This window comes from Haliotis rufescens, unplaced genomic scaffold (genome assembly GCF_023055435.1).
Source record: "Haliotis rufescens isolate VD_foot unplaced genomic scaffold, xgHalRufe1.0.p SCAF_10, whole genome shotgun sequence".
NCBI lineage: Eukaryota > Metazoa > Mollusca > Gastropoda > Lepetellida > Haliotidae > Haliotis > Haliotis rufescens.
Genome location: NW_025963780.1, coordinates 30542501 through 30567168, shown reverse-complemented (window position 1 = coordinate 30567168; position 24668 = coordinate 30542501). Strand labels below are relative to the sequence as shown.

Genomic DNA, 24668 nt, shown 5'->3' with positions numbered 1-24668 from the left:
AAACGCATCAATGAAAACATACAATATTTTTTTCTACAGGAAGATGTTATCTATGCAGTAATATGCAAAAAGGTCCAAAGTGCATTTTGGCCCCTTTTAGCTCTAAGCTCTTCAAATGATATCTGATGCAATTCAATACTTGTACCATATGCTCCGTATGTTTGCAGGCGAATAGTTGATGTGCCTATCGCACTCGGCACTATGCCTCACGCACATTTTCACTGATAGTGAGTTTCATAAAAGCGGTTTCCATCTACGTCATACTTAATCGCAGAGGCTTGTAACGTCAAAATAGCCGCTACAAGATGTGTGGTCACACCCAGTGTCAGTACACAGTATGAAAGGAAAGGGATGCAACAAGGCCAACACACTAAGTTCGTTCGAGGTCGAATTCAACAATATCCACTGTAAATACCCCTGTAAAACTAACACTCATTTCAAGCCAATACATTTAGCTACACAATGAGACATAGATGAATAAATCAGAAGCCGTACTTTTAGACCTAGCGTCTTCAGAAGCTCAAATTATCGTGATTTTTCGATTCCGAGCCAAAATCCCTGCTCAGAATTTGTATCGCTTACCAGAGATCATATACGGATTTCTTTTGTTTATTGAATCGTGTACACAAATACCACGCGCCAAAACACGCTTGGTACTTAACTTAACTATCTTCTTTCACCAATTCAGGGTTTGGGCTACCGGCTATATGACTTCTGTGAATGACAAAACACCCGTCGTGATAAGATTAAAATCAAGTGAAGTTTTATTGCTGCATATGCGATGTACAAAAGACCTCTCTCTATCTGATTAAACACTGTACATAAATACACGTATGACATTATGTTCACATTTTAAGAAGCGCACATCGATCGAGCATAAGTCGGGTTGAAGGTATGATTAACTTTCGCTGAACCTGGACGGGGGCACATAACATTACAAACAAATGAAGGAAAACAGGAGTCATGTTGTTAAGGTCTGAGTCTACCATGTCGCAGGTTTCCTGTAAAACCTTAGGGCGATGTACCACAGGACCCTCATAATAAGCATAACAGATAAAAGCACTGACACGTAGGCCCAGGCGGGCCAGTCGATGTTGTTCATCCTCAGTACTACTTCCGCCGGAAACTGTGTTGAAGTTGTGTTGGAAGCCAGATCCACGACCCCACACAGCGCTATCATGCTTCCGTTCTCTGAACACCTAACAACAAAAGGACATGGCGTTTCTCAGTGGCTTTGGATAACGTATTGAAAAATATAACACCACTCTGCTCCACTCTGTTTTTTTAACGCCGCACTCAGCAATATAACAGCTATATGACGGCGGTCTGTAAATAATCGAGCCTAGACCAGACAATCCAGTGGTTAATATCATGAGCATCCATATACGCAAGTGGGATTCGATGACATGCATCAACCAAGTCAGCGAGCCTGACCACCCGATCCCGTTATTCGCCTCTTACAACAAGCATGGTCGCCTTTCACGGCAAGCATGGGTTGCTGAAGTCCTATTCTACCACAGATCTTCACCGGTCTTTGCTTGATGTAACACCACAAGACATTATTTTACATTACTCTCAGATGCGTGATGTCTTCACCAAATTTTAGATGTACAATAAACCCCTCACAACTCAAACCATACCAGGACTTCCAGAAGCGGAATATATTACATCCCGTGGAGGTAACCACAGGCTAGTTGTTCCGATCTCAGCAGATATATAATAAAAAAATTATATATTTGTGCTAAGAAAGTTGGCTTTTGTTATATACGGTTATAATTTGTTCTTAAAATGATATACTTGGGCTGATATACGTCTTACAAGCAAGGGATGAATAATTCAGTTAATCATAAAAAGAATTATGGCAAATGGGAGTTTATAACCAATGGAATATATACCGTAAATCGTGAAATTAATGCGTCTCCAAAAGAATGCGACCGCTGGCCCCTAGCAAAAAATGCGACTCAACATGAATGCGACACCCGCATTCTCTCAAGCATCAATGGATTTATATCTAAAGAAAATGTCCTCTGTCAGATTTATAGGAGAATCCTCACTTTAATCCAACCTTACATTAATCCAATCACACACCAAATATCACCGCTTATCAGCGCAGAGAAGAGTACTTCCGCTAAAACAATACATGCGCACTGGCTCGTGTCGGTCTTTGACGCAGTCGCAAACAACAAAGACAACGTGATGCATGGCTGGCGTCTGTCTGTCTGGACTTGCAGGTGTGATCAGTGATGACATAAGTGTGTAGAACTCTTGTCTTGACCCCAGCAGTGACAAATGACAGAATGTAATTAGTGTTTGAATGACATTGTTTATATACTTGTTACAAGTGCTGCTCTATAAACAGTGGTGTGGAATACATAGTTGTTTGTTTTCAGCGTATGTCTAAGTTGATATTTCTGATATCCAAAATGTCTTATTGTTGATATAAATGTGATGTTTAATAATGCGAGCAAAGACCACTCGCATTTTTCGCGTTTAATTCACGCTCGCGTTAATTTCAAGATACTTGCATATGGATTAAATAAATTATTTAAAAACCTGTATGGATCCTAGCAGCAATATTAACAAAACAGAGTTGGGTCTCTTTTAACTTATCTTACAATTGTTTAATACAATAAGAAGTAGTGCGTAGCTGATGTTATACTTAATTTTGCAAGCATTGACTATTAATATATAAAGGTTAAGTAAATGTTTGGGTGTAAAATCAGACATCATAATTGTTGAGGAAGTTGGGAAAATATTAAACAGAGCCTTCAAGTTAGGATTCTTTTGGTTTTTAAATTTTGACGTATAATTGAATCTCACCACCGGCCTTCCACTCTCCGGGCAGACACGAGTGAGAATTGTTTTACGCCGCCTTTTTTGTTGTTGCACAATTCCAGCAATATCACGGCGGGTGACAACAGAAAAGGGCTCCACACATTGTTCCCATTTTGGGAATCGAACCCGGGCCTTCGGCGTGACGAGCGAACGCTTTAACCACTGGGCTACCCAACCGCCCCGGGCAGACACCAGACCACGGAGGCGGGGGCTGACTCCAGAGGCAACGCTGGTTACAACGCTTGACTTTCCTGAGTATATTTCAATCGTACATCGAAGTATGGGTCGTTCTACATGCTTTGGACAACTGGTTGGCCTGGCCAAGACGAAAATGCTTCTAAACCGCCTGGTTGAAATATTACTAGGTGAGGTGAGGTGAATTGGGGTTTAACGTCGCGTCCAAGATTATTGCACTTATATAGCGACGTGCATGTACGAGTGTGTGTTTGTGTGGCTGCTTGTACTAGTCCGGACTGATGCCGATTTATAGTGCTAGCTCACCGAGATACCATGCCGCAGTTTAACATGAATACCCCACTCAGACACAGTATACTGACTCCGAGCCGACCAGTCCTTGTTTTAGCCCCTTAATGCCGAGCGCCAGACAGGGTTACAACAAGTACCATCTTCTAACGTCTTTTGGTATGACGCGGCCGGGGATGAAGTATTACTAATAATGTGGCGAAAAACAACATCCACTCACATTCTCTTTCCTCCTCTCAACTGGTCCCTGCCGTGATATTGATGGAATATTGTTAAAAGCGTCGAAAAACATTCTTACTCACTCTCTCCTCGAACTATGTAGTTCTCCCTCCGTTTTGTGGGGGGATATTTTTTTATGAAATTATGTGCTGCGTATTCACAACAAAACATACCACAAAAAATATCTCCAACTTCTTTATGCAGTACATACAGAATCTGCTCACCTTTTATTCGGTAAAAAAATGTTATACTTGTAACCTTCATACGTCATTTTGAAATATGGAATATTTCAACACCTTACCTTATAGGCTGGGCATCCGAGAATTCGAGAGAGATGAAGGACTGGAGACCATAGTGGAAGAAAGAGGCATATTTCCCCCATTGCAGCCACGGAGGGGGAGTGTTGAACGCACCACCTAGCACAGAAACACAACACATCACCTCACCCAATTCTGTATCCTGGGGTTGGGAACGTTTCAATCACTTCCGCTCATAATATAGTGATTTCAAGCCCTTTAAACAGTATCTCAGTTATATCACGGCCTAAGTAATGCAGATCAAAGCCGTTTACCGCGTGAAACCGACGAGCAAAGGTTTGGCACGGACGAACCAAGAATCATAATCTTGACGAATCTGGGATTCGAACCCACGATCAAATGGGTGAGTGAGTATGGTTCTTACGCCGCTTTTAGCAATATTGCAGCAATACCACGATGGGGGACACCAGCAATAGGGTTCACATATTGTTCTAATGTGGGGAATCGAACCCGGGCCTTCCATGTGACGAGAAAACTCTTTAACCACTCGGCTACCCCACCGCCGCCATGATCACAGGACTGGGGCACATCCATGGGGCGACTGTCCCTTTATAAATATACTTTTTGCTCTATTTAATTATGACAAATTATTAATTACTTAATTATTATTTATATATAACTATGTTAGTATTAAAGGGCGCTGGTGTAGTCTAGTGGGTAAAGTGCTCGCTCGTCACATCGAAGGTCCGTGTTCGATTCCCAACATAGGTACAATACGTGAAGCCAATTTCTGGTGTCCCCGCCGTGATATTGCTGGAATATTGCTAAAATCCGTGTAAAACCATACTCACTCACTCACTCACTTGTATGACATTATGATTATATACATACACATATAGTCTATAGTTACTGCTGCTGGATGTAAAGCAGCTCGGCAGTTGCGTTGCGTTACATTTACTCCCCTTTTTATGTACCGCCTCCGTGGTCTATTGGTAGAGCGCCTGCCCGGAGAGCGGAAGTTCGGGGTTCCATCTCCGGCCGCGTCATACCAAAAGACGTTAAAATATGGTACGTGTTCTTACCCTGCCTGGCGATTGGCCTTAAGGAGTTAAATCGTGGAATGGTCGGCTCGTAGTCAGTATACTGTGTCTGCTTGGGGCATTCGTGTTAATCTGGTATTTCAGTGGGACAGCACTATAAAATCGGCATTAGTCCGGACTAGTACATGCACGTCGCTATATATGTGCATGTGTGCAACAGTTTTGGACGCGACGTTAACCCCCATTTCAGTTCAACACCCCCAATGCGTGTGGAAATATGGTGTGTATGTACCGAGCAACATCATGGACAGCAGCCCCAGCGACATCACGGTGACAGTCCACGGCGGGTTTAACACCGTGCCAAGAAACAGGCCAATACTCTGTAAATTACAAGTTGAGATAATTAGGGTTATAAGACAACTGGCAATGAGATATGTTAATGTCTTGAGATAAATCACCTCTCTCTCCCGAGTGACGGGGGACTGATATTGCCGCTCTCGAGAATTCGAACAGTGATATCAAATATCTCCCCACTCGGTAAACTACGGTAAACTACGGTTATAACGCACTCAAAGGGACTACAAATTTTGGTCGTTATAACCGTAGTTCGTTATAAGCATATATACATCATAACTACAGCAAATAGTCGGGACCAAAAAAGTAAGTTCGTTATATCCGTCAGTTCGTTATAAGCGTGTTCATTATAACCGTAGTTTACTGTAGTTGTTTCAGATATCGATCCCTCTCGAAAATAGTAATATCAGATATCGTCGCTCTGATTTTACCACTGATATAAATCCGATAAAATATTAATTAAGCGAGTGAGTGAGTGAGTGAGTGAGTGAGCTGGGTTTAACGCTACTTTGAACAGTACTCCAGTTACGTCACGGCGTGTCAGCTTGATGTGGGAGGACAAACCGAAGTGATGCAGGATGTATTTTAAATTAAGGTTCTTGTGTTCACACAACCACAGCAGCCGTTCGCAAACCGGTTACCATGGGAACTTTCAAGCCAATACTTGATTGGTTTTGAGGCCTACACCTAGGTAGTACCCACATTTTTATTCTGTGTCGTTTAATCTTTTTTAATATTCTCCAACTAAATTTAAACCTCTGTCTGAATATTACCAGCTATTATACTGTCACTCGTCGACAGGTCTTTAAATAATAGAAAGATAGGTCTTTGTAAGGCATTTAGAAGTGAAACACATAAGGAAGAGAATTTATGGATGTCAACTTCTTTATTATAAGCAACACAACGTTTCGGAGTATATGCTTACTCCTTCATCAGGTGAATGATGAAGGAGTAAGCATATACTCCGAAACGTTGTGTTCCTCATAATATAGTGAGTGAGTGAGTATGGTTTTACGCCGCTTTTAGCAATATTCCAGCAATATCACGGCGGGGGACACCAGAAATGGGCTTCACACATTGTACCCATTTCGGGAATCGAACACGTGTCTTCGGCGTGACAAGCGAACGCTTTAACCACTAGGCTACCCGACCGCCCCCCTCATAATATAGAAGTTGACATCCATAAATTCTCTTCCTTAATAGAAAGATACTAAACATTCTGGTCACAACATACTGCAGGGCCCACTTGCACAAAGCGATCTTAGCACTACAACTATAGTAAGCCTATGTTAAAGTATTGGAGTTACGATCATCTTAGCGCTAAGATCGCTTTGTGCAAGTGGGCCCAGGAGCTGTATATGTGGCGGATCAAGAAATCATGGTTTGGGGGATTTTAGGTTGAATCAGTATAAGTAAACTGGTTACCTGTGCCGCATAGACATCAGCGATGACGACGCCGACGGACTTGACGAAGGCGGTGACGCTGTTGAGGTTGGCGACCCAGTACATGACGCACATGTATACACAAGGCTGGAGTATTGTGAGGGGCAACTCGCTGATGCTCTTGGCGAGACAGTAGGCGGTCACTCCGTACACGCCCTGGGCTCTCTCCCTCGTCACCACCTTCAGCTCCTTAGGGACTAGCATACAGGAGACAGTTAGCATCTAGTGTACGGACATTCTTATAGTGAGTGAGTGTTTGTTTGTTTGTTGTTTAACATTGCACTTAATTTTCAGGCTATATGACGCCGGTCAGTAAATAATCGAGTCTGGACCTGACAATCCAGTGATTGACATCATGAACATCGAACATCGCAATTTTGGATACGATGGCATGCATCAACCAAGTCAGCGAGCCTGACCACCCAATCCCAATAGTTGCTTCTTAAAGAATCATAGTCGCCTTTTACAGCAAGCATTGGTTGCTGAAGACCGGATTCTTCCCCGGAGCTTCACGGATGCTTATAGTGAGTGAGTGATTTGGGTTTGACGCTGCTTTTAACAGTATTCCAGTTATATCACTGTCAGCCTCACGTGGGAAGAAAGCCTGAAGTGATGAAGGTCTTCATGAAACCCACGAGCATGGGAATCGTCCTGACAAACTTAGATAAGTAACCAGGGCGAAAAGGACCCCAAACACATTATCCTAGGCTTGTAGCGCGCCTGAAGGGCACAAGGTTTCCCGGACGTATCTTATATAGATCTTATCAAATATTTTAAGAACATAAAGTCAGCAGTTGAAACAAAATGCGTATGTTTTTTTAAATATTCTCTAAATGTTAAAAGGTATAAATAAGATAATGAACAGAAAGATCTATTTTTCTCTTCTCAAATAGATTGTTCGCAATACTTTAAATTTATTCCAAATTATCAATGAAGAAAGATTCACCTCGATACGAAAGTGGCTAGTGAGGCATGACACCGTGTACAATATATGATGACGGTTTTGTTAAAGGTCCTGAAATAATATTCAACTGACTATAAAAAATGAAGTCTATGTACCAACTCAGCTGTACTTCATACTCACAGGTGAACACAGCATCGAGCAGTGCAAAGAATGCCCATTGAACAGTCGTAAAGAAAAACTGAAAACAAATAACAAAGCGACGATAGCAGTTTCGTTTAACTGATCAAACAGTGGGGGTTCCGCGCTAAGAATACAAACTGTCGGGCAAAAGAAAGTATACACTTGAAAATTGAATTTTACGAAATAATTACAAACGCTACAAAAGTTACTAGCCTAAAACAGTTGCCGGAACACTACAAACTTAAGTCCAAAACACATCTATGATACCCGTATCAAATACTTCATTTAAGGATTGACTGTGTATTTTTATATAAGTAGTGCGCCGCGGTGGGCGTGGCTTAATTCTTTACATTCATTGGGAAATGAATGCAATAACAAGTGACCAATTCAGCTAATCAGAATGCAGGAATTTCCATGAACACAACGAAAATTTAATTATTACAGAATAACCATTTGTTGTTTGTTTCATTTCAGCCACCATCAAACATGGATCGGATGGTCAGACTCGGAGACTTGGTTGACTGAATGAATTTGCGTGGATTGATGCTCACGGTTCCAATCACTGGCCATAGATTGTCTGGTCCAGACTCGATTATTTACAGACCGCCTTCATATAGCTGTAATATTGCTGAGTGTGGCGTTGAACAACAAACATTGTTTTATATTTATCAACGCATAAATGTTCTCCATATAACAGTTTCATTCACCAGCCCCATCCTGTCCATGACCTTGCTTTCTACCCTCTCTGGTCGCCACCATATAAGGACACAAACCACCAGAATGTAGGTATTCTGGAGGATGCTGATTGGGTTTAAAATCCGACGTCGCGCATTCCGGAAGTTGCGTGACGTCAGCGTAGACAGCTGATTCCAAAATGACGTCGGACGTGTTTGATTCCGGTGTTGCTCTGACGTGTCGGTTGGTTTTGAGTCTATCATGAGGGATATTTCATCTGAAATAGATAACATATATTAACTTCCTTTTGTACAAACACTCACGAATTTGGAGAAGGTGAGGTGAGGTGAAATGAAATGGGGTTTACGATAATTGCTCTTATATAGCGACGTGCATGCATGTGTGTGTGTGTGTGTGTGTGTGTGACTGCTTGTACTATTCCGGATTAATGTCGATTTTATAGTGTCATCCCAGTGAGATGCCATGCAACAGTTTAACATGAATTCCCAATTCAGACACAGTAGCCCCTTAACGCCAGGCAGGGTAAGAACAAGTACCATCTTTTAACGTCTTTTCTTATGACGCAGCCGGGGATCGAACCCCGGACCTTCCGCTCTACGGGCAGACGCTCTACCACTAGACCACGGAGGCGGTCCGAATTTGTAGGTCCTGGATAAGGAATTAAACAAAATTTCAGAATCGTCGTTAGAAATAATGTAGACGTTGTCACGATAAGATAATCATGAGTTATATGGCATTTTTGGCATTCAAGATTTATCTCTGTCTGCAAACTGTAGGGCGAAGGAAAACATAAACTGCACTGCAAATTTCCGGTCCAAAACACAACTATAATACTTGTATCAAATACATCACCATCGAATAACCAGGTCTTGTTTGTTTCATTTTTTTGCCACCATGAAACATGGGTGTATTCTTTCTATTGCCCGGCAGTTCGTAACAATTGTGTAACAAGAAATATCAAACGACAAATGATAACATTGTTACTTTAAACATGTCATGATTACTGTGTTGTGTCACATGATTTGATTGCTACCTTAACCGTTTTAGGTTCGTCTGATCTTCACCTCTAATCCCTCACTCACTCACTTACCCGCCAAACCACCCACCCACTCACCCAACCAACCAACTACCCATAACTCACTCACTCACTTACTCACTCACTCACTAACCCACTCACTCACTCATTCATTCATTCACCCATCCACCCACTCACTCACTCACTCACTCACTCACTCACCCACTTACTCACTCACCGACTAACCAACTCACTCAACCATCCACCCACTCACTCACTCACTAACCCATTCACTCACTCACTCACTCACTCACTAACCCACCCACCCACTCACTCACTCACCAACCCATTCACTCACTCACTCACCCACTCACTCAACCACTCACTCACTCACTCACCCACCCACCCACTCACTCACTCACCCACCCACCCACCCACTCACTCACTCACTCACTCACTCACTCACTCACTCACCCACTTACTCACTCACCGACTAACCCACTCACTCACTCATTCACTCACTCAACAACCCACCCACTCACTCACTCACTTACCCATTCACTCACTCACTCACTAACCCACCCACCCGGTCACTCACTCACCAACCCATTCACTCACTCACTCACCCACTCACTCACTCACTCAACCACTCACTCACTCACTCACTCACTCACCAACTCACCCACTCACTCACTCACCCACCCACTCACTCAACCACACACCCACACACCCACACACCCACTCACTCACTCACTCACTCACTCACCCACCCTACCACTCACCCACCTACCCACTGACCGCCTCCGTGGTCTTGTGGTAGAGCGTCCGCCTGGAGAGCGGAAGGTCCAGGGTTCGATCCCGGGCCGCGTCATACAAAAAGACGTTAAAAGATGGTACTTGTTGTTACCCTGTCTGGCGCTCGGCATTAAGGGGCTAAAACAAGGACTGGTCGGCTCGGAGTCAGTATACTGTGTCTGAGTGGGGTATTCATGTTAAACTGCGGCATGGTATCTCAGTCAGCTAGCACTATAAATCGGCATCAGTCCGGACTAGTACAAGCAGCCACACACACACATACACGTCGCACGTCGCTATATAAGTGCAATAATCTTGGACGCGACGTTAAACCCAATTTCACCTCACCTCACCTCACCTACCCACTCACTCACTCACTCACCCACCCACCCACCCAACCAACCACCCAACCACCCACTCACTCACTCACTCACCTTTATCCCTGGCATGGATGCTGTTCTTTAAGCGTGTCCTGGCCTCTCCGACAGTGAGCGATGTTTTGAGACATTCCATGCCGTTATGCACTACGTCTCCACAGTGGTCTCTGTAAATGGAACGTGGTCACGTCAAGTGTGACCTGTAATCTTGGGTTCGATAAAGAAATCCGTCGACCAGTTCCGATTTGAATCCATCTGTTCATAGAATACAACCACTACCTACCCATAGGATTTTATTGTCACTCTACGCATTTATTGCTTGTTATTTTATGGCACGTTAATAACGTAAAAAAAGATATTTACATAATTAGTTCAGAGCAGGGTGATAAAATCGGCCAAAACTGAAATCAAATGTTAACGTCATGAAGACAAATTCTGAAACGTCACATATCGAATAAGTTCTTAAGTCATATGTTGTCAAGGAAACATGAAATAGGCGTAGTTAATTTCTATTCCAGCGTTTGTGGGTTCGAATCCCGGTTCGCCGCGATGATGTTTCTAGGTTTGTCAGCAACTACCCGTGCTCGTGGGTTTCGCCAAAGTGGTAACAGTGAAAAACCTACGCCACTTCGGACTTTCCTCCATGTAGATGAAGCTCACGCCGTCGTGTAACTGGAATGCTGTTCAAAACAGCGTTAAACCCAACTCACTCACTCACTATTTCAGTTTGCAAGTCTTTACATTGCTAGCCGGTCGGTACACAATGGATTGTTACATAAAAACTCTCTAATCTTTCTAACATTCTCAACAACTGGAATACTTACTTCCATTGCCGAACTGCCTTGATAAATATTCTGAGGCGACTGGTGTCATCACTATGATCCTCGCTTGTAATGAGTTCTACTGAAAAATAAGTGATGATTTGTCAAGCGTAATTCAGATTTTTCTTTTTTTGTCTTTTTAAACATCTTAAAATCCGCTATACCACTGTGGACATGGACACAATGATATTAATACAACATACGCCTGAATTCTGAATGAGTTAGGATTAGAGCAGCTTTGAGCAGAATGTCAGTTACAGAGATTGGTTTGTCATTTGTCTACAAACATGTGCCATTCACGTTTTACATACCATGTATACCGCGTATACTTCCCAGGGAGACGAGAAAGAAAATTGAGTGTACACTGATCCACTGGGGTAATGCAATGTAAATATGTAGGACCATTAGCATTTATTGGGAGGAATTTGGCGCATTATAAATGGAATTAATTATTATTATGATTATTATTGTTGTAATTTTTGTTGTTGTCATAATCATCATCATCATCATCACCATCATCATCATTTGGATAGTGGCAATGAAGAGTCAAGCCTTGTCAAGAGGTATAGGTTGTTTGTTTTGACTGTATACATCTCACTGTAAGCATATATTCCCATGACTGCATCCAGTGGAGTGGAAGCGGTGTACGTTGTATTGAAGAGTACATCTGGTCTTCACTTACATACGAAATCCGCCATGTTGGTGTTGACTGGGCATGTAATGTCGACTGCCTGTAGTTGTTCCGTCAACATAGATGTCTCCCCAGAATACACCACCTTCAAGGACAGCATCATACAGTCCATACGATGTAGTTACTGTCATCATATAGTTGAACCAGTACAGACAGACAGATTTAGAGTCATTAAATTGTTTCACTTAATGAAGCAAAAGATGTGTGGGGTGGCAGGTGGTTGGAAACCCTGGTGTGAGGGGTGAAGGGTGTCTGGGGTGACGGGAGTTTGGGGTGAAGGGTGTCTGGGGTGACGGGTGTCTGTGGTGGCAGATGGTTGGGAAGACAGGTTTGTTAGGTGGTTGGAAACCCTGGTGTGAGGGGAGAAGGGTGTCTGGGGTGACGGGTGTGTGGGGTGACATTAGGAAGACGGGTGTGTGGGGTGACGGGTGTTAGGTGTGAAGGGTGACGGGTGGTTGGGAAGACAGGTGTTTTGGTTGACGGGTCTGTGGGGTGACAACAGTGAGGGGTGACAGGTTTGTGGTGTGACAGGTGGTTTGGAAAACAGGTCTGTGGGGTGACGGGTGTGTGGGGTGACATTAGGAAGACGGGTGTGTGGGGTGACGGGTGTTAGGTGTGAAGGGTGACGGGTGGTTGGGAAGACAGGTGTTTTGGTTGACGGGTCTGTGGGGTGACAACAGTGAGGGGTGACAGGTGTGTGGTGTGACAGGTGGTTTGGAAAACAGGTCTGTGGGGTGACGGGTGGTTGGGAAGACAGGTTGGTGGGGTGATGGGTGGGTGGGGTGACGGGTGTTTGGGAAGACAGGTGTGTAGGGTGAGGGGTGACTGGTGGGTGGGGTGACGGATGTGTGGGGAGACGGGTGTGTGGGGTGAGGGGTGTTGGCCGTGCAAAAGGAAGCTTAAGGGCAATAAGGCGCGGGCAGGCTCGTTGTCCCACATATTTACCAACGAGAACTGATGAATGAATACGTTGACTGATGAACAAATAAACAAATATATCCAAACCCCTCAAAAGGATGAATACATACCTCGCCTGCATACAGGAAGATCACTTTGGAACACATCTGGTATATAGCGCTGCTAACGCTCTCGGTTGCTATGACAACAATCTTGTCCAAGCTTTCTGCTAAATATTTCAGATTTCTCGTAAGACGTATGGATTCCTCAAAACTTAGCCCAGAAAAAGGCTCCTGAAACGTCAATATATAATTCTCATAAGCGGTGCAAGAACACCTGATTCATTCATATGACTATAGCTATTCTGTCATGACATGACAGATTAACTATAGTCATATGAAAGAATCGGGTCATGACATGACATATTTACTTTAGTCATATGAAAGAATCGGGTGTTCCTTAACTTCACCCGATTTGAGTAGTATATGTCGGTTGTGTACATGTGTACTAACAAAGCTGAGAGGACATATCCTTAGTGTGTTACAAATGTTATGTTTTCCGATAATTAGTATTCGAATGTTGAAACGGTATACAATAAATTACAGTTAAAACGAACTTAAATGGACCATTAATTTTAATTCATTATAACCGTAGTTCGTTATAAGCATATGTACAACATATACACATAAAATGGACGGGGTCAAGAAACAGTTCGTTGTATCCGGAAGCTCGTTATATGCGTGTTCGTTATAAACGTAGTTTACTGTAGTAGGCTTGCTTCACAGCCTTAATGACCTTGATATGCCATGAATTCAAATTTAAAGATATTTCCGACACTCTAAGACTTCACCTGACTGATAAATAAATATCAATACAAAGCATTACTTTGAGAGAAAAAATGTTGACAGTCACTATGCATGAGTGAGTGGGTTGGGTTTAACGCACCTTTTAACAGTATTCCAGTTATATCGCGGCGTGTCAGCTTAATGTGGGAGGAAAGCCCGAAGTGATGCAGGTCTCAGACGTTTACCACTTCGGTGAAACCCACGAGCACGGGTATGGTGCTGACAAACCTTGAAACATAATCGGGGCGAACCGGGATTCGAACCCACAATCATAGGTTTCTGGCGTGCCCAAGGGACGCAACTCTGCACAGCGAATCGCGGCGCCTTAGACGACTGGGCCACCCGTGCCCCCCACTCTGCATGACTGGAAGCAGAACCGTATATTCTGGATCAGAAGCTTACATCTACCAGCAGGACAGACGGATCAGTCAACATCTCACACGCTAAGCTGAGACGCCGTTTTACCATTGGTGATGTGAATTGCGCACCTGTGGACAGACCAATACTTCAATCATATATCAGAACACTATATGACATGATTGACACTGAAATTAACACATACACTTTCATATTATGTTTATATACTGCGTAGTCAATACGTGTAAATAGGCCTACATGTTGAAAGTGACCCGTGAAGATCCGGATTAGAATAGGTCTTCAGCAACCCGTGCTTGAGGTAAAAGGCGACTATGCATGTCGTAAGAGGCGACTATACGGGATCGGGTGGTCAGGCTCGCTGACTTGGTTGATGCATGTCATCGTATCCCAATTGCACGGATCGATGCTCATGATATCAATCACTGGATTGTCAGGTCCAGACTCGATTATTTACAGACCGCCGTCTTATAGCTGGAATATTGCTGTGCGCGGCGTTAAACATCAAACAAACAACATGTTGAAAGAGCCCATGCAGAGGCATCAGAAAGGCTCCGTTTCACAAATCGAATTTAGCTCCAGGACTGTCGTAAGCGTACGTTTAATTTTTGGGTTTACAGTCGTCTTGGAGCTGAGACAACTTTGCGCAACACCGTCCTTGGCTTACATGCACAGAACGATCTTAGCACTGAGACAAGTACCTGACTTTAACATTGACCAAATATAGCTGCTGCGCTAAGGCCGCTTTGTGAAACCGAGCCCGGTCTGCATGGTCACTTAATATAAGTGAGTGAGTGAGTTTAGTTTAACGCCGCATTTAACAGTATTCCAGTTATATCACGGCGTGTCAGCTTAATGTGGGAGGAAAGTCCGAAGTGATGCAGGTTTTAGACGTTTACCACTTCGGTGAAACCCACGAGCACGGGCATGGTGCTGACAAACCTAGAAACATAATCGGGGCGAACCGGGATTCGAACCCACAGTCATAGGTTTCTGGCGTGCCAAAGGGTCGCAACTCTGCACAGCGAATCATGCGCCTTAGACGACTGGGCCACCCGTGCCCCCCACTTAATATAAAGGGAGTAACAACCAGTGCTTTAAACATCTGTTTCTTCTACAATAATTCCTTATTCTTTCAAAGAAGGCTAATAGTATGTATTCCATTCGACAGTTCTGTGACCATTTACCTAAGACAATGTATTGCTTGAGTCCGAAGAACTCAATAACTTTGTCGGCTCTCTCATCCCTTTCAGACGGCGACATCAACGACGGTAAACGTAGGGACGCGTCATACTGAAAATATGTACATGTTTTTAATGTTAGTGGGGTTTTTATATGGCAAACGCATTGATGCTTGGACTACTTTTTGATCAGGGGCTAACTTATCTTCAAAGATTTTCTGCGTGAAGCGTCCGGTTGCCAACTCCAACCAACCTGCACAGTTTCCTTGACTGTCAACAAAGGAAGAAAGATGTCGTCTGCTGCAACTATGGCGAGCTCCTGTCGTCTGCTTCCAAGCGGGTCACCTCCGAGGTGGATTTGACCGGAAGTGATAGGTACTCTTCCCCCCAAGGCGTACATCAAAGAGGTTTTGCCACAACCTGGTTAAGATAAAAAAAATTAAGAGAACAGTTGAAGGTTTGAATTGCATTCACAGGATGTTTTAAACAAACATCATTATAAATTATGGTACTAGTGATTGGCCTTCAGACTTCAAAACTTACATTTTCGGAAAATATATCGGCCTAACAACACAGAAATGCATTTAGGGTTGTCGTGCTTAGTATCGATTGGGGACCCCCTCCGTTGTCTAGTGGTAGAGCGTCCGCCTGGAGAGCGGAAGGTCCGGGGTTCGATCCCCGACCGCGTCAAACCAAAAGACGTTAAAAGATGGTACTTGTTGTTACCCTGTCTGGCGCTCGGCATTAAGGGGCTAAAACAAGGACTGGTCGGCTCGGAGTCAGTATTCTGTGTCTGAGCGGGGTATTCATGTTAAACTGCGGCATGGTATCTCAGCACTAGCACTATAAATCGGCATCAGTCCGGACTAGTACAAGCAGCCACACAAACACACACACGTACATGCACGTCGCTAGATAAGCGCAATAATCTTGGACGCGACGTTAAACCCCATTTCACCTCACCTCACCTGGTATCGATGGATAATTAATTAACATAATGTATTTGAGAAATGAATATTTAAGAGTAATTATTTAAGAAATAAACGACGAGTGGGGGTTGTTTATCGTATAATAAAACACTGCCCCTCATGGTTTATTCTCCCTACAGTGTTTTATTATACGATAAACAACTCCCACTCGCCGTTTATTTCTTAAATAATTACTTATTCTTATCTACCCCCTATAATAGCAGCATGAAGCTTCTTATATGTTTCAATGCATGCATTGCCCACAAAAAGCGTATACGTCTTCCAGTGCATGTAACAAAGACATGGTTGCCTCATTGTCAACCTGTATGTTGACATATCAGTGAGAAATACCGCTAAGACCAAGAACCGCCATGAGCTCCCCGGGCCTCACACGTCCATGAACTTGATTTACAGCAGGACTGTCGCCTCTGTTGACAGAGAGCTCCCGGAACACCAGTTCTTTTTTACCGGGCGGCCGTCGTGAGAACATCGTGTCTGTATTAAATAACTCTACTCGTCCCTCCTAAACATGACACCCAACCGTTGTCGATCGACCTGTTGACAAAGTAGGCATACAGAAGTGAGAGAGAAAAGAACTGAAAGGTACCAGTACTGACAAATTGTGAAAAGATAAAAATTGAGAAAGACCTGAGACGGTTCAGTTGGATGTGCAGACACAACAACGATCAAATGCACGACAATGTGGGTAGGCCGACGAAATCTAAATCACTGAATAGCCTATCGTTACTGTAGAGATCGAGCGGGTTCCAAAATACCCAGTAACTTTTCAGTTTCCATCGACTATTTCCGAAGCGAAGTAACAGTCGAACAACTTCTGTCATCTTGACAAAGTAAACATAATTTATGGATAACAACTTCTTTATTTACTGTAAAGGCGACGTTTCGGTATCAATCCTTATACCGTTGTCAAGTCAACTTCTAAGTAATGCCCATCAAACAATTCATTATTTGCATGATGTTAACGTCACAGACTCCATAATGTAAAGATCCGGGGTAGAAGAGGTCTTCAGCAACCCATGCTTGAGGTAAAAGGCAACTATGCTTGTCGTAAGAGGAGGCGACTAATGAGATCGGATGGTCAGGCTCGCTGACTTGGCTGATGCATGTCATCGTATCCCAATTGCGTGGATCGATGCTCATGATGTCAATCACTGGATTGTATGGTCCAGACTCGACTATTTACAGACCGCCTTCATATAGCTGAAATATCGCTGTGTGCGGCATCAAACGACAAACAAAGATAATTATCACGTCGTGTGTGATGTCAGTTAGCCCTGGGGTACACAAACTTGTGATCGATAGTATGAGCATCGATGCACGTAAGGGTAAGACTACGCATAGATCAGCCAAATGTGGGTTCACGGGCGGCCCAGTTGTCTAACACGTCTAAGTTGCGTCCCTTACGCGAGCCAGAATACAGTGATCGTGAGTTCGAAACCCAGATTCGCCCTGATTTTTTGGTTTGTTTGCACCATACCCTTGGCCGTTTGAGTTGTCACGTGGTGATATAACTGAAATGCTTTTCAAAGAGGTGAAAAGCTCAACTCACCCAGTCACCCGCCCATAATGCTTACAATGCATTCCAAGAAGCCATGGGATTTATGTTTGAGACGGTGTCTTGTTTCAATCAGCGCTTCAGAACACATCAGTTTGAGTTGAGTTTTCAAATAGATTTGTTTACCTACAATACATTATTTTTCAGAACATCCAACATGCCCGACCGCCTCCGTGGTCCAGTGGTAGAGCGTTCGCCCGGAGAGCGGAAGGTCCGGTGTTCGATCCCCGGCCTCGTCATACCGAAAGACGTTTAAAGATGGTACTTGATGTTACCCTGTCTGGCGCTCGGGGCTAAAGGGGCTAAAACAAGGACTTGTCGGCTCGGAGTCAGTGTCTGATTGGGGTATTCATGTTAAACTGCGCCATTGCATCTCGGTGAGCTTGCACGACAAATCGACATCAGTCAGGACTGTAGTACAAGCAGCCAGGGGCCTGAAGTTAGCAGCGGGTTCGTTATTCGTTATTCGTTTTCCGAATAACGAAAAACAAGCCAGCACAGGGTTCGTTATTCAAAGGCTGTATATTAAACAACTACACTAATGTTGTCAAATACACTGAAACTAATTTAATATAAGACAACAGGTTCGTCTTACATCATCATCCAAAAGCTGTTTAGTTATTCAGTACTTTTGAATTACAAAAAACAAACCAGTACCGGGTTCGTTATTCAGGTTATTTCCAACAATTCTATTAAATATAAGATAGTCTATAGTCTACCTCCCAGCTATTCAGTACTTTTGAATAAGGAAAACTAACCAGCACCGGGTTCGTTATTCAGTTAATGTCCAAGAAAATATATAAATAAATTGAATAAAGAATCTGCTACTGTTTTTATTTTATGTACTTATTTACAATAAAGACTTATATTGTGGGAAAACCTTTGCAGAAGCAGCCCTCATTAAATATTGACTGTATTTTAGGACAAATAAACAAATATAGGAAAATCTAATTGTATAATGAGTGTGGCATCTGCTCATAGACCCTGTCACTGTATCGCTTTCTCCAACCACACCCCATACATGCGTTCCCACAGAAAAAAACCGTTTCTGGTCAGGGGCCATCATCACCCAGTCTTACAATGTATCCATGTTTTCATGAATTACATGACTGGTCAGTTAATGGTGGTGACATATCCAACAGCTGCAGTAAGATGTCTTACTACTCTCCGAATGTCTGATACTATGACATAAGATTTGTTTGGGTTTGTAACTTTGATCGTTGACTACGACCTGGAGTGGATCCCAAGATTGTATTCATCATATAGGTGACAAGTTAACCTCACGTTTGTTTGCACAGTTCTAGACAACCACTTGCATAGTGCAGTAAACTTAGAATATAGTTCAGTAGAGTTCAAGACTTCAGTAAACATAAGTGTACATTGTCTGTATAGATACATTGCCATTTAGTATTATAGCAGTCAGATGGATCAGTTTTGCAATGTGACATATATAACTTTCTGTCCACAGCAAATGTACCTATAAAATGAACATAACTGCTATCTGACGAACGGCATTTTATAGAAAATACTGTCTGGGTAACTCACTACATTTATTTTAACTGTTATGATAATTATCATACACGAGTGTAAGTAGTATTGTAACCCTTTCCTACAAATAAATTGAGTACAGTTTGATCTATCCCCTTTTAGTTCGTTATTATTCATCCATAAACTGCCGGAAAGAATCCGACTGAATAGTGTTATTGATTAAAGATGAATGGTGCTGTTTAGATTCCAGTTGCTGGACAGCACTTAGTAACTAAAAACTGCTTGAACATAGATTAGACTACCTCACATTTGTCAATTTGTTGGACAAGAACTGAAAACTAAAATGCTGCAGTTTAGTTTTTCGTTATTCAAAAGCACTGAAAAACTAAACAGCTTTTGGACATGGAAGATGAATCTGCTGTCATATATCAAATGAGTTTCAGTGTATTTGACAAAATTACTGTAGTTGTTTAATATACAGCCTTTGAATAACGAACCCGGTGCTGGCTTGTTTTTTGGTATTCGAAAAACGAATAACGAAAGAACCCACTGGAAATATGGTATCTTATATTTGTTATACCAAGTCTGAATAACGAACCCGGTGCTGATTTGTTTTTCGTTATTCCAAAGTACTGAATAACTAAACAGCGTTTGGATTATGATGTAAGACGAACCTGTTGTCATATTAAATTAGTTTCAGTGTATTTGACAAAATAACGAACCCCGCGCTGGCTTGTTTTTCGTTATTCAAAAAACGAATAACGAACCCACTGCTAATTTCAAGCTCCTTCACGCACGCGCACGCACACGCACGCGCACGCACACGCACACGCACACGCACACACACACACAAGCAGTTTTTGGAAGAGATATTTCTTTATAAAAACACATACAAACATTTCACATATGCTGACACTTTTGTTGATGTGAAGAATGTTCACTGAATTTAAAAGCTACACTTTCATCAAAAACGTACAAAGTGAAATTCCCCTTCACCCAACGATTTATACATACTTTTTTTTATTCCGCTAACATATTTCTTTAGATGAGTTACAACATTCAAGGCCTCAGTAAAGTTTTCAAAACGTTTTATGGCAGACATGTGGAGGACATTTCCAAATCTGAAGCATCCGTGACAAAAATGATGTTGGATGCAATGCCCTATTTTGACTTGAACCATATGTTCCCGTGCTTTTCTCCAGGGGAACAGTTGACTTGCCGTGGCGTGTGTTTTTGACGGGTCCCACAGGTGGGGCAGGATACGATCACCTTTTCGGCAACTCTTTTCACTATTTAACATGCACTACATGCTTATGATATAGACCCTTCCATAATCAATTCATAAGAAATCTTCAAGGCGTCAATCAAGGCCAGAGAATGAACAGTCGCGAAAAATCGTCCGCCGAAATAGATTCCATTTGGGTAGAAAAGACAAAAATGGATCATTGAAAATCAGTGATGACACCAGGTGTTCGCGAAAAGTGCAAACATGTCCTTATCATGTACCTACAGGTAGCACCCGCCACTCACACAATTTGTCACTTCGTTACTAAAATTTAGGATTTGTTAACCTGGAAACTTGCTAATCAGGACGATTTCAGTGGGCACGCTATAGTCCAGATTAACGGGTTTCACTATATTTACTTGTATATAACTAAACTTTTACAATTTCTATCAACAGTGCGATCACAACTTAACTATTTGTTCAGAACTCAAAGCAAGACACGGTTCGTCGCCTCTATATCTTTTTCATTTTTTTAAACTAGAGCATCTCAACAATACTAGAAAACACATAAAAATCTATCACGATTCATTAATATCCTGCTAAATGAAGTCAACATCATACCATCTTGATATGTATTTATTACATTTAAACAAACTAATTTTATCATGATATCAGTTATGTATGGGATGATTTTAAGAGACTAAAAACTTTAACCTTTCATAACACCCCGAGGAAATTTTGTAAATACGTCATAGCTCATTTGCATAGCCATTTTTTGCGGAGCTTTTACATAGCACAAGTCGAAAGGGCCAAAGGAGTTACATTCATTGTTAGTCGTTTGTTTTGTACATGTATTGGCTTTGTACAAAATTCTTGTTCATATTAAATCTCCCCACTTAAAACTTACTCTAATATCTCGACACAGAAAGGAAGCGATTGGCCATATTGGGTGTGATGTTGTATAGAAGATCCGGGCTAGAATTGGTCTTCAGCAACCCATGCTTGCCGCAAGAGGCGACTTACGGGATGAGGCGGTCAGACTCTCTGACTTGGTTGATGAATGGCATCGTATCCTAATTGCTTAGATTGACGCTTATGATGGATCGATGCTCTATCACTTGATTGTCTGGTCCACACTCGACCGTCGTCCTGTAGCTGGAATATTGCTGAATGCGGCGTCAAGCAACAAACAATTAAAGCCATCTCTCAAGTATATTCTGATAAGAAATATGTTTGCTTTGTAGGATTATCTCTTCATACACAAAAAGGAAAACAGTCCAGAGAATCTCTTCACGATATTCCAGCCACTCCAGTGAGGTGAGGTGAAATGGGGTTTAACGTCGCGTCCAAGATTATTGCACTTATATAGCGACGTGCATGTACGTGTGTGTGTTTGTGTGGCTGCTTGTACTTGTCCGGACTGATGCCGATTTATAGTGCTAGCTCACTGAGATACCATGCCGCAGTTTAACATGAATACCCCACTCAGACACAGTATACTGACTCCGAGCCGACCAGTCCTTGTTTTAGCCCCTTAATGCCGAGCGCCAGACAGGGTAACAACAAGTACCATCTTTTAACGTCTTTTGGTATGACGCGGCCGGGGATCGAACCCCGGACCTTCCGCTCTCCGGGCGGACGCTCTACCACTAGACCACGGAGGCGGTCCCACCAGGAACGGGCTTCACATTTATAAGGGGCAGTGGGGTGGCCTAGTGGTTAAGGTGTTCGCTCTTCACGCCGAACACCCGGGTTTCATTGCCGTCATGGCTTCAATGTGTGAGGCCTTATTCTGGTGTCTCACGCCACAATAAGGCCGGAATATTTCTAAAAGCGTCGTAGAACCTAAATTACTCACTCACTTACAAGGTAATAGGGAATAAAACCCTATATATCTGAACGAACACTTTATAACCACAAACTACACAGGCCCTCCCTCAGACATAGTATTTGAAAATGATACTTGATATGATGAATGAGATTATCAAAGAAATATGTTAAAAGAGTATTATATTTCCACCAGCACCAATACCCAATAACAGTGAACAAATCGAAAATATTGAATTACGCACTAACCTGTTTGATCAATTCACGTGTCAAACCTTCCTTAGGGCGATCACTGATGGGGTGACTCAAGTCAGTTTCGTCCCATCAGATCAGAAGTGTTTTTATGTTTGATCGGGGCGGGAAAGTACTTTAACCGGGCCCTGGTGATGGATGATGCATAAGTTGATAAGCTTAAACGGGAAGAATGAGGGTGTGTTTCGCAAAGACAGGGAAGCCTCTTAAATATTCAAATAGCATTGTGTATTCTACAAATTTATTCGACAGCTGTCGAGATAGTGTGTGATTGATGAATGCGCAGGAGATTCAACACGGTTTAGCCTGTCTGTCGTTGGAGATAAGGTGCTTGACACTATAAGCATATGTATGTGATAAGAGCATTATATAACCTTTCATGGACATTGGTGAGGTGACGTGAAATGGGGTTTAACGTCGCGTTTTAGATTATTGATCTTATATAGCGACGTGTGTGCGTGCGTGCGTGCGTGCGTGCGTGCGTGCGTGCGTGTGTGTGTGTGTGTGTGTGTTCGGCTGACTTTACTGGTCAACTTCCCGGGGCAAAGGGCGTTAACTGACTATAAAAGTCCATTTTCCGCTCTTGCCGAACTAGGCTTGAATTCCGGAGTCTGCTGCTATAATCCAATCAAAATCGCGAAACGAACTAGACATCCGGTTTCTGCAGGATTTGCCAAGCATGTGTACCGTCAACTGGGCGTCGACAGATATTTTGCAAATCTTTTCACATTTTTAATCAAGGTGGTCAATTATATGATGCACTTCGCGTTTTATTGCAATTTAGATCTTCATTAACGATCAGATCGTCTTGACTGGGCGCCGTTATTTTGTTTGAAGCAAATGCAAGTCATATGAGAGAAGGTATCTGATTGGTCAATAGGGTGAACATAGAAGGGACATTACAGCCACTGTTAACTTCCTTGCCTCTGGAAGATGGTACTAGTCCGGATTAATGCTGAGTTTACAGTGTTAGCCCACTGAGATACCACTGTGCAGTATAGAAGGAATACCCGACTCAGACACACTATACTGACTCCGAGCCGACCAGTCCTTGTCCCCTTAATGCCGTGTGTGTGTGTGCGTGCGTGCGTGCGTGCGTGCGTGCGTGCATGCGTGTTTGTGTGTGTGTGTGTGTGTGTTGTATTTTGTATTATTTCATAGTATTTCATAATAAGCACCCGTCTTGAATAAACGCCTACCTTGAATAAAGGCCTGATCGTACGTTCGTCCGTCCGTCAGTCCGTTATCATGTATTGTCCGGGTCATATGTCTAAAACTAATAATAAGTAATCTTTCATGAAACTCTGCACGCACAAAGATGGTACCTTTTGCTATTTAGGGATTTTTAGAAGTTTTACCTTTTTTCTGTTTCCATGACAACGACTTCGATTTTGACTCTTGAAGATTGTCTGGATAGCTATTCACCAGTGAAGGTAACCAAAGTAACAGAGGGGAAATGTTTAGTGTAAACATCTATATATGTATCATTTGGCAGCAATATCATAGGATTGCATAAGTTTAATGTGAAAGGTGAGCTTCAGTAACTATGGATAACTACAGTTGGTAATGGAACAGATTATAGCATAAGCCATACACCAATTGTGAGACATCCACTAACTCATATTTTTGCAAAAAAAAGACCATACAAATACAGAATACAAAGTTCCGAATGCCAATCCCTTGGTATTGTTTTGGTAGCTCAAAAAATATCTCCCGATACTGTTGTGTACGGACAGACAGCCAGGTTAGCTAGGAATTCTCTCAAGTTGGCCAGATCTCTCTTGTAGGAATTGCTGTAACAGTTGCTTGTTTTTACTTTTGAATTCGTGGGGGCGGGGGTTGTCATCTTCTGATGACTTGTTTATATTTTAAAAAATCCGATATACTCATCTACCTATTATATTGTTACTGTTTGATTTCGTGA

General features: G+C 42.6%; 1 protein-coding gene across 4 annotated transcripts; it reads right to left on the bottom strand.

Annotated features, from left to right (window-relative positions):
- Positions 1-741: 741 nt before the first annotated feature.
- On the bottom strand, positions 742-22834 carry LOC124135073 (ABC transporter G family member 21-like). 4 transcript variants are annotated; one of them, XM_046500263.2, is made up of 15 exons: positions 22742-22834; positions 16728-16931; positions 15662-15828; positions 15415-15520; positions 14255-14340; positions 13139-13300; positions 12102-12195; positions 11423-11501; positions 10656-10765; positions 8423-8667; positions 7716-7773; positions 6614-6828; positions 5127-5214; positions 3839-3953; positions 742-1199 (listed from the first exon to the last, which is right to left on the bottom strand). In XM_046500263.2, the coding sequence occupies exons 2-15, from the start codon at positions 16864-16866 to the stop codon at positions 983-985; spliced, it is 1881 nt and encodes a 626-aa protein (XP_046356219.2). In that variant the 5' UTR covers positions 16867-16931; positions 22742-22834; the 3' UTR covers positions 742-982. The 4 variants fall into 4 exon arrangements, with proteins under 4 accessions (XP_046356219.2, XP_046356222.2, XP_046356220.2 ...); XM_046500266.2 differs by lacking the exon at positions 16728-16931 and having other exon boundaries at positions 22742-22812; XM_046500264.2 differs by lacking the exons at positions 16728-16931; positions 22742-22834 and adding an exon at positions 16135-16179.
- Positions 22835-24668: the final 1834 nt, after the last annotated feature.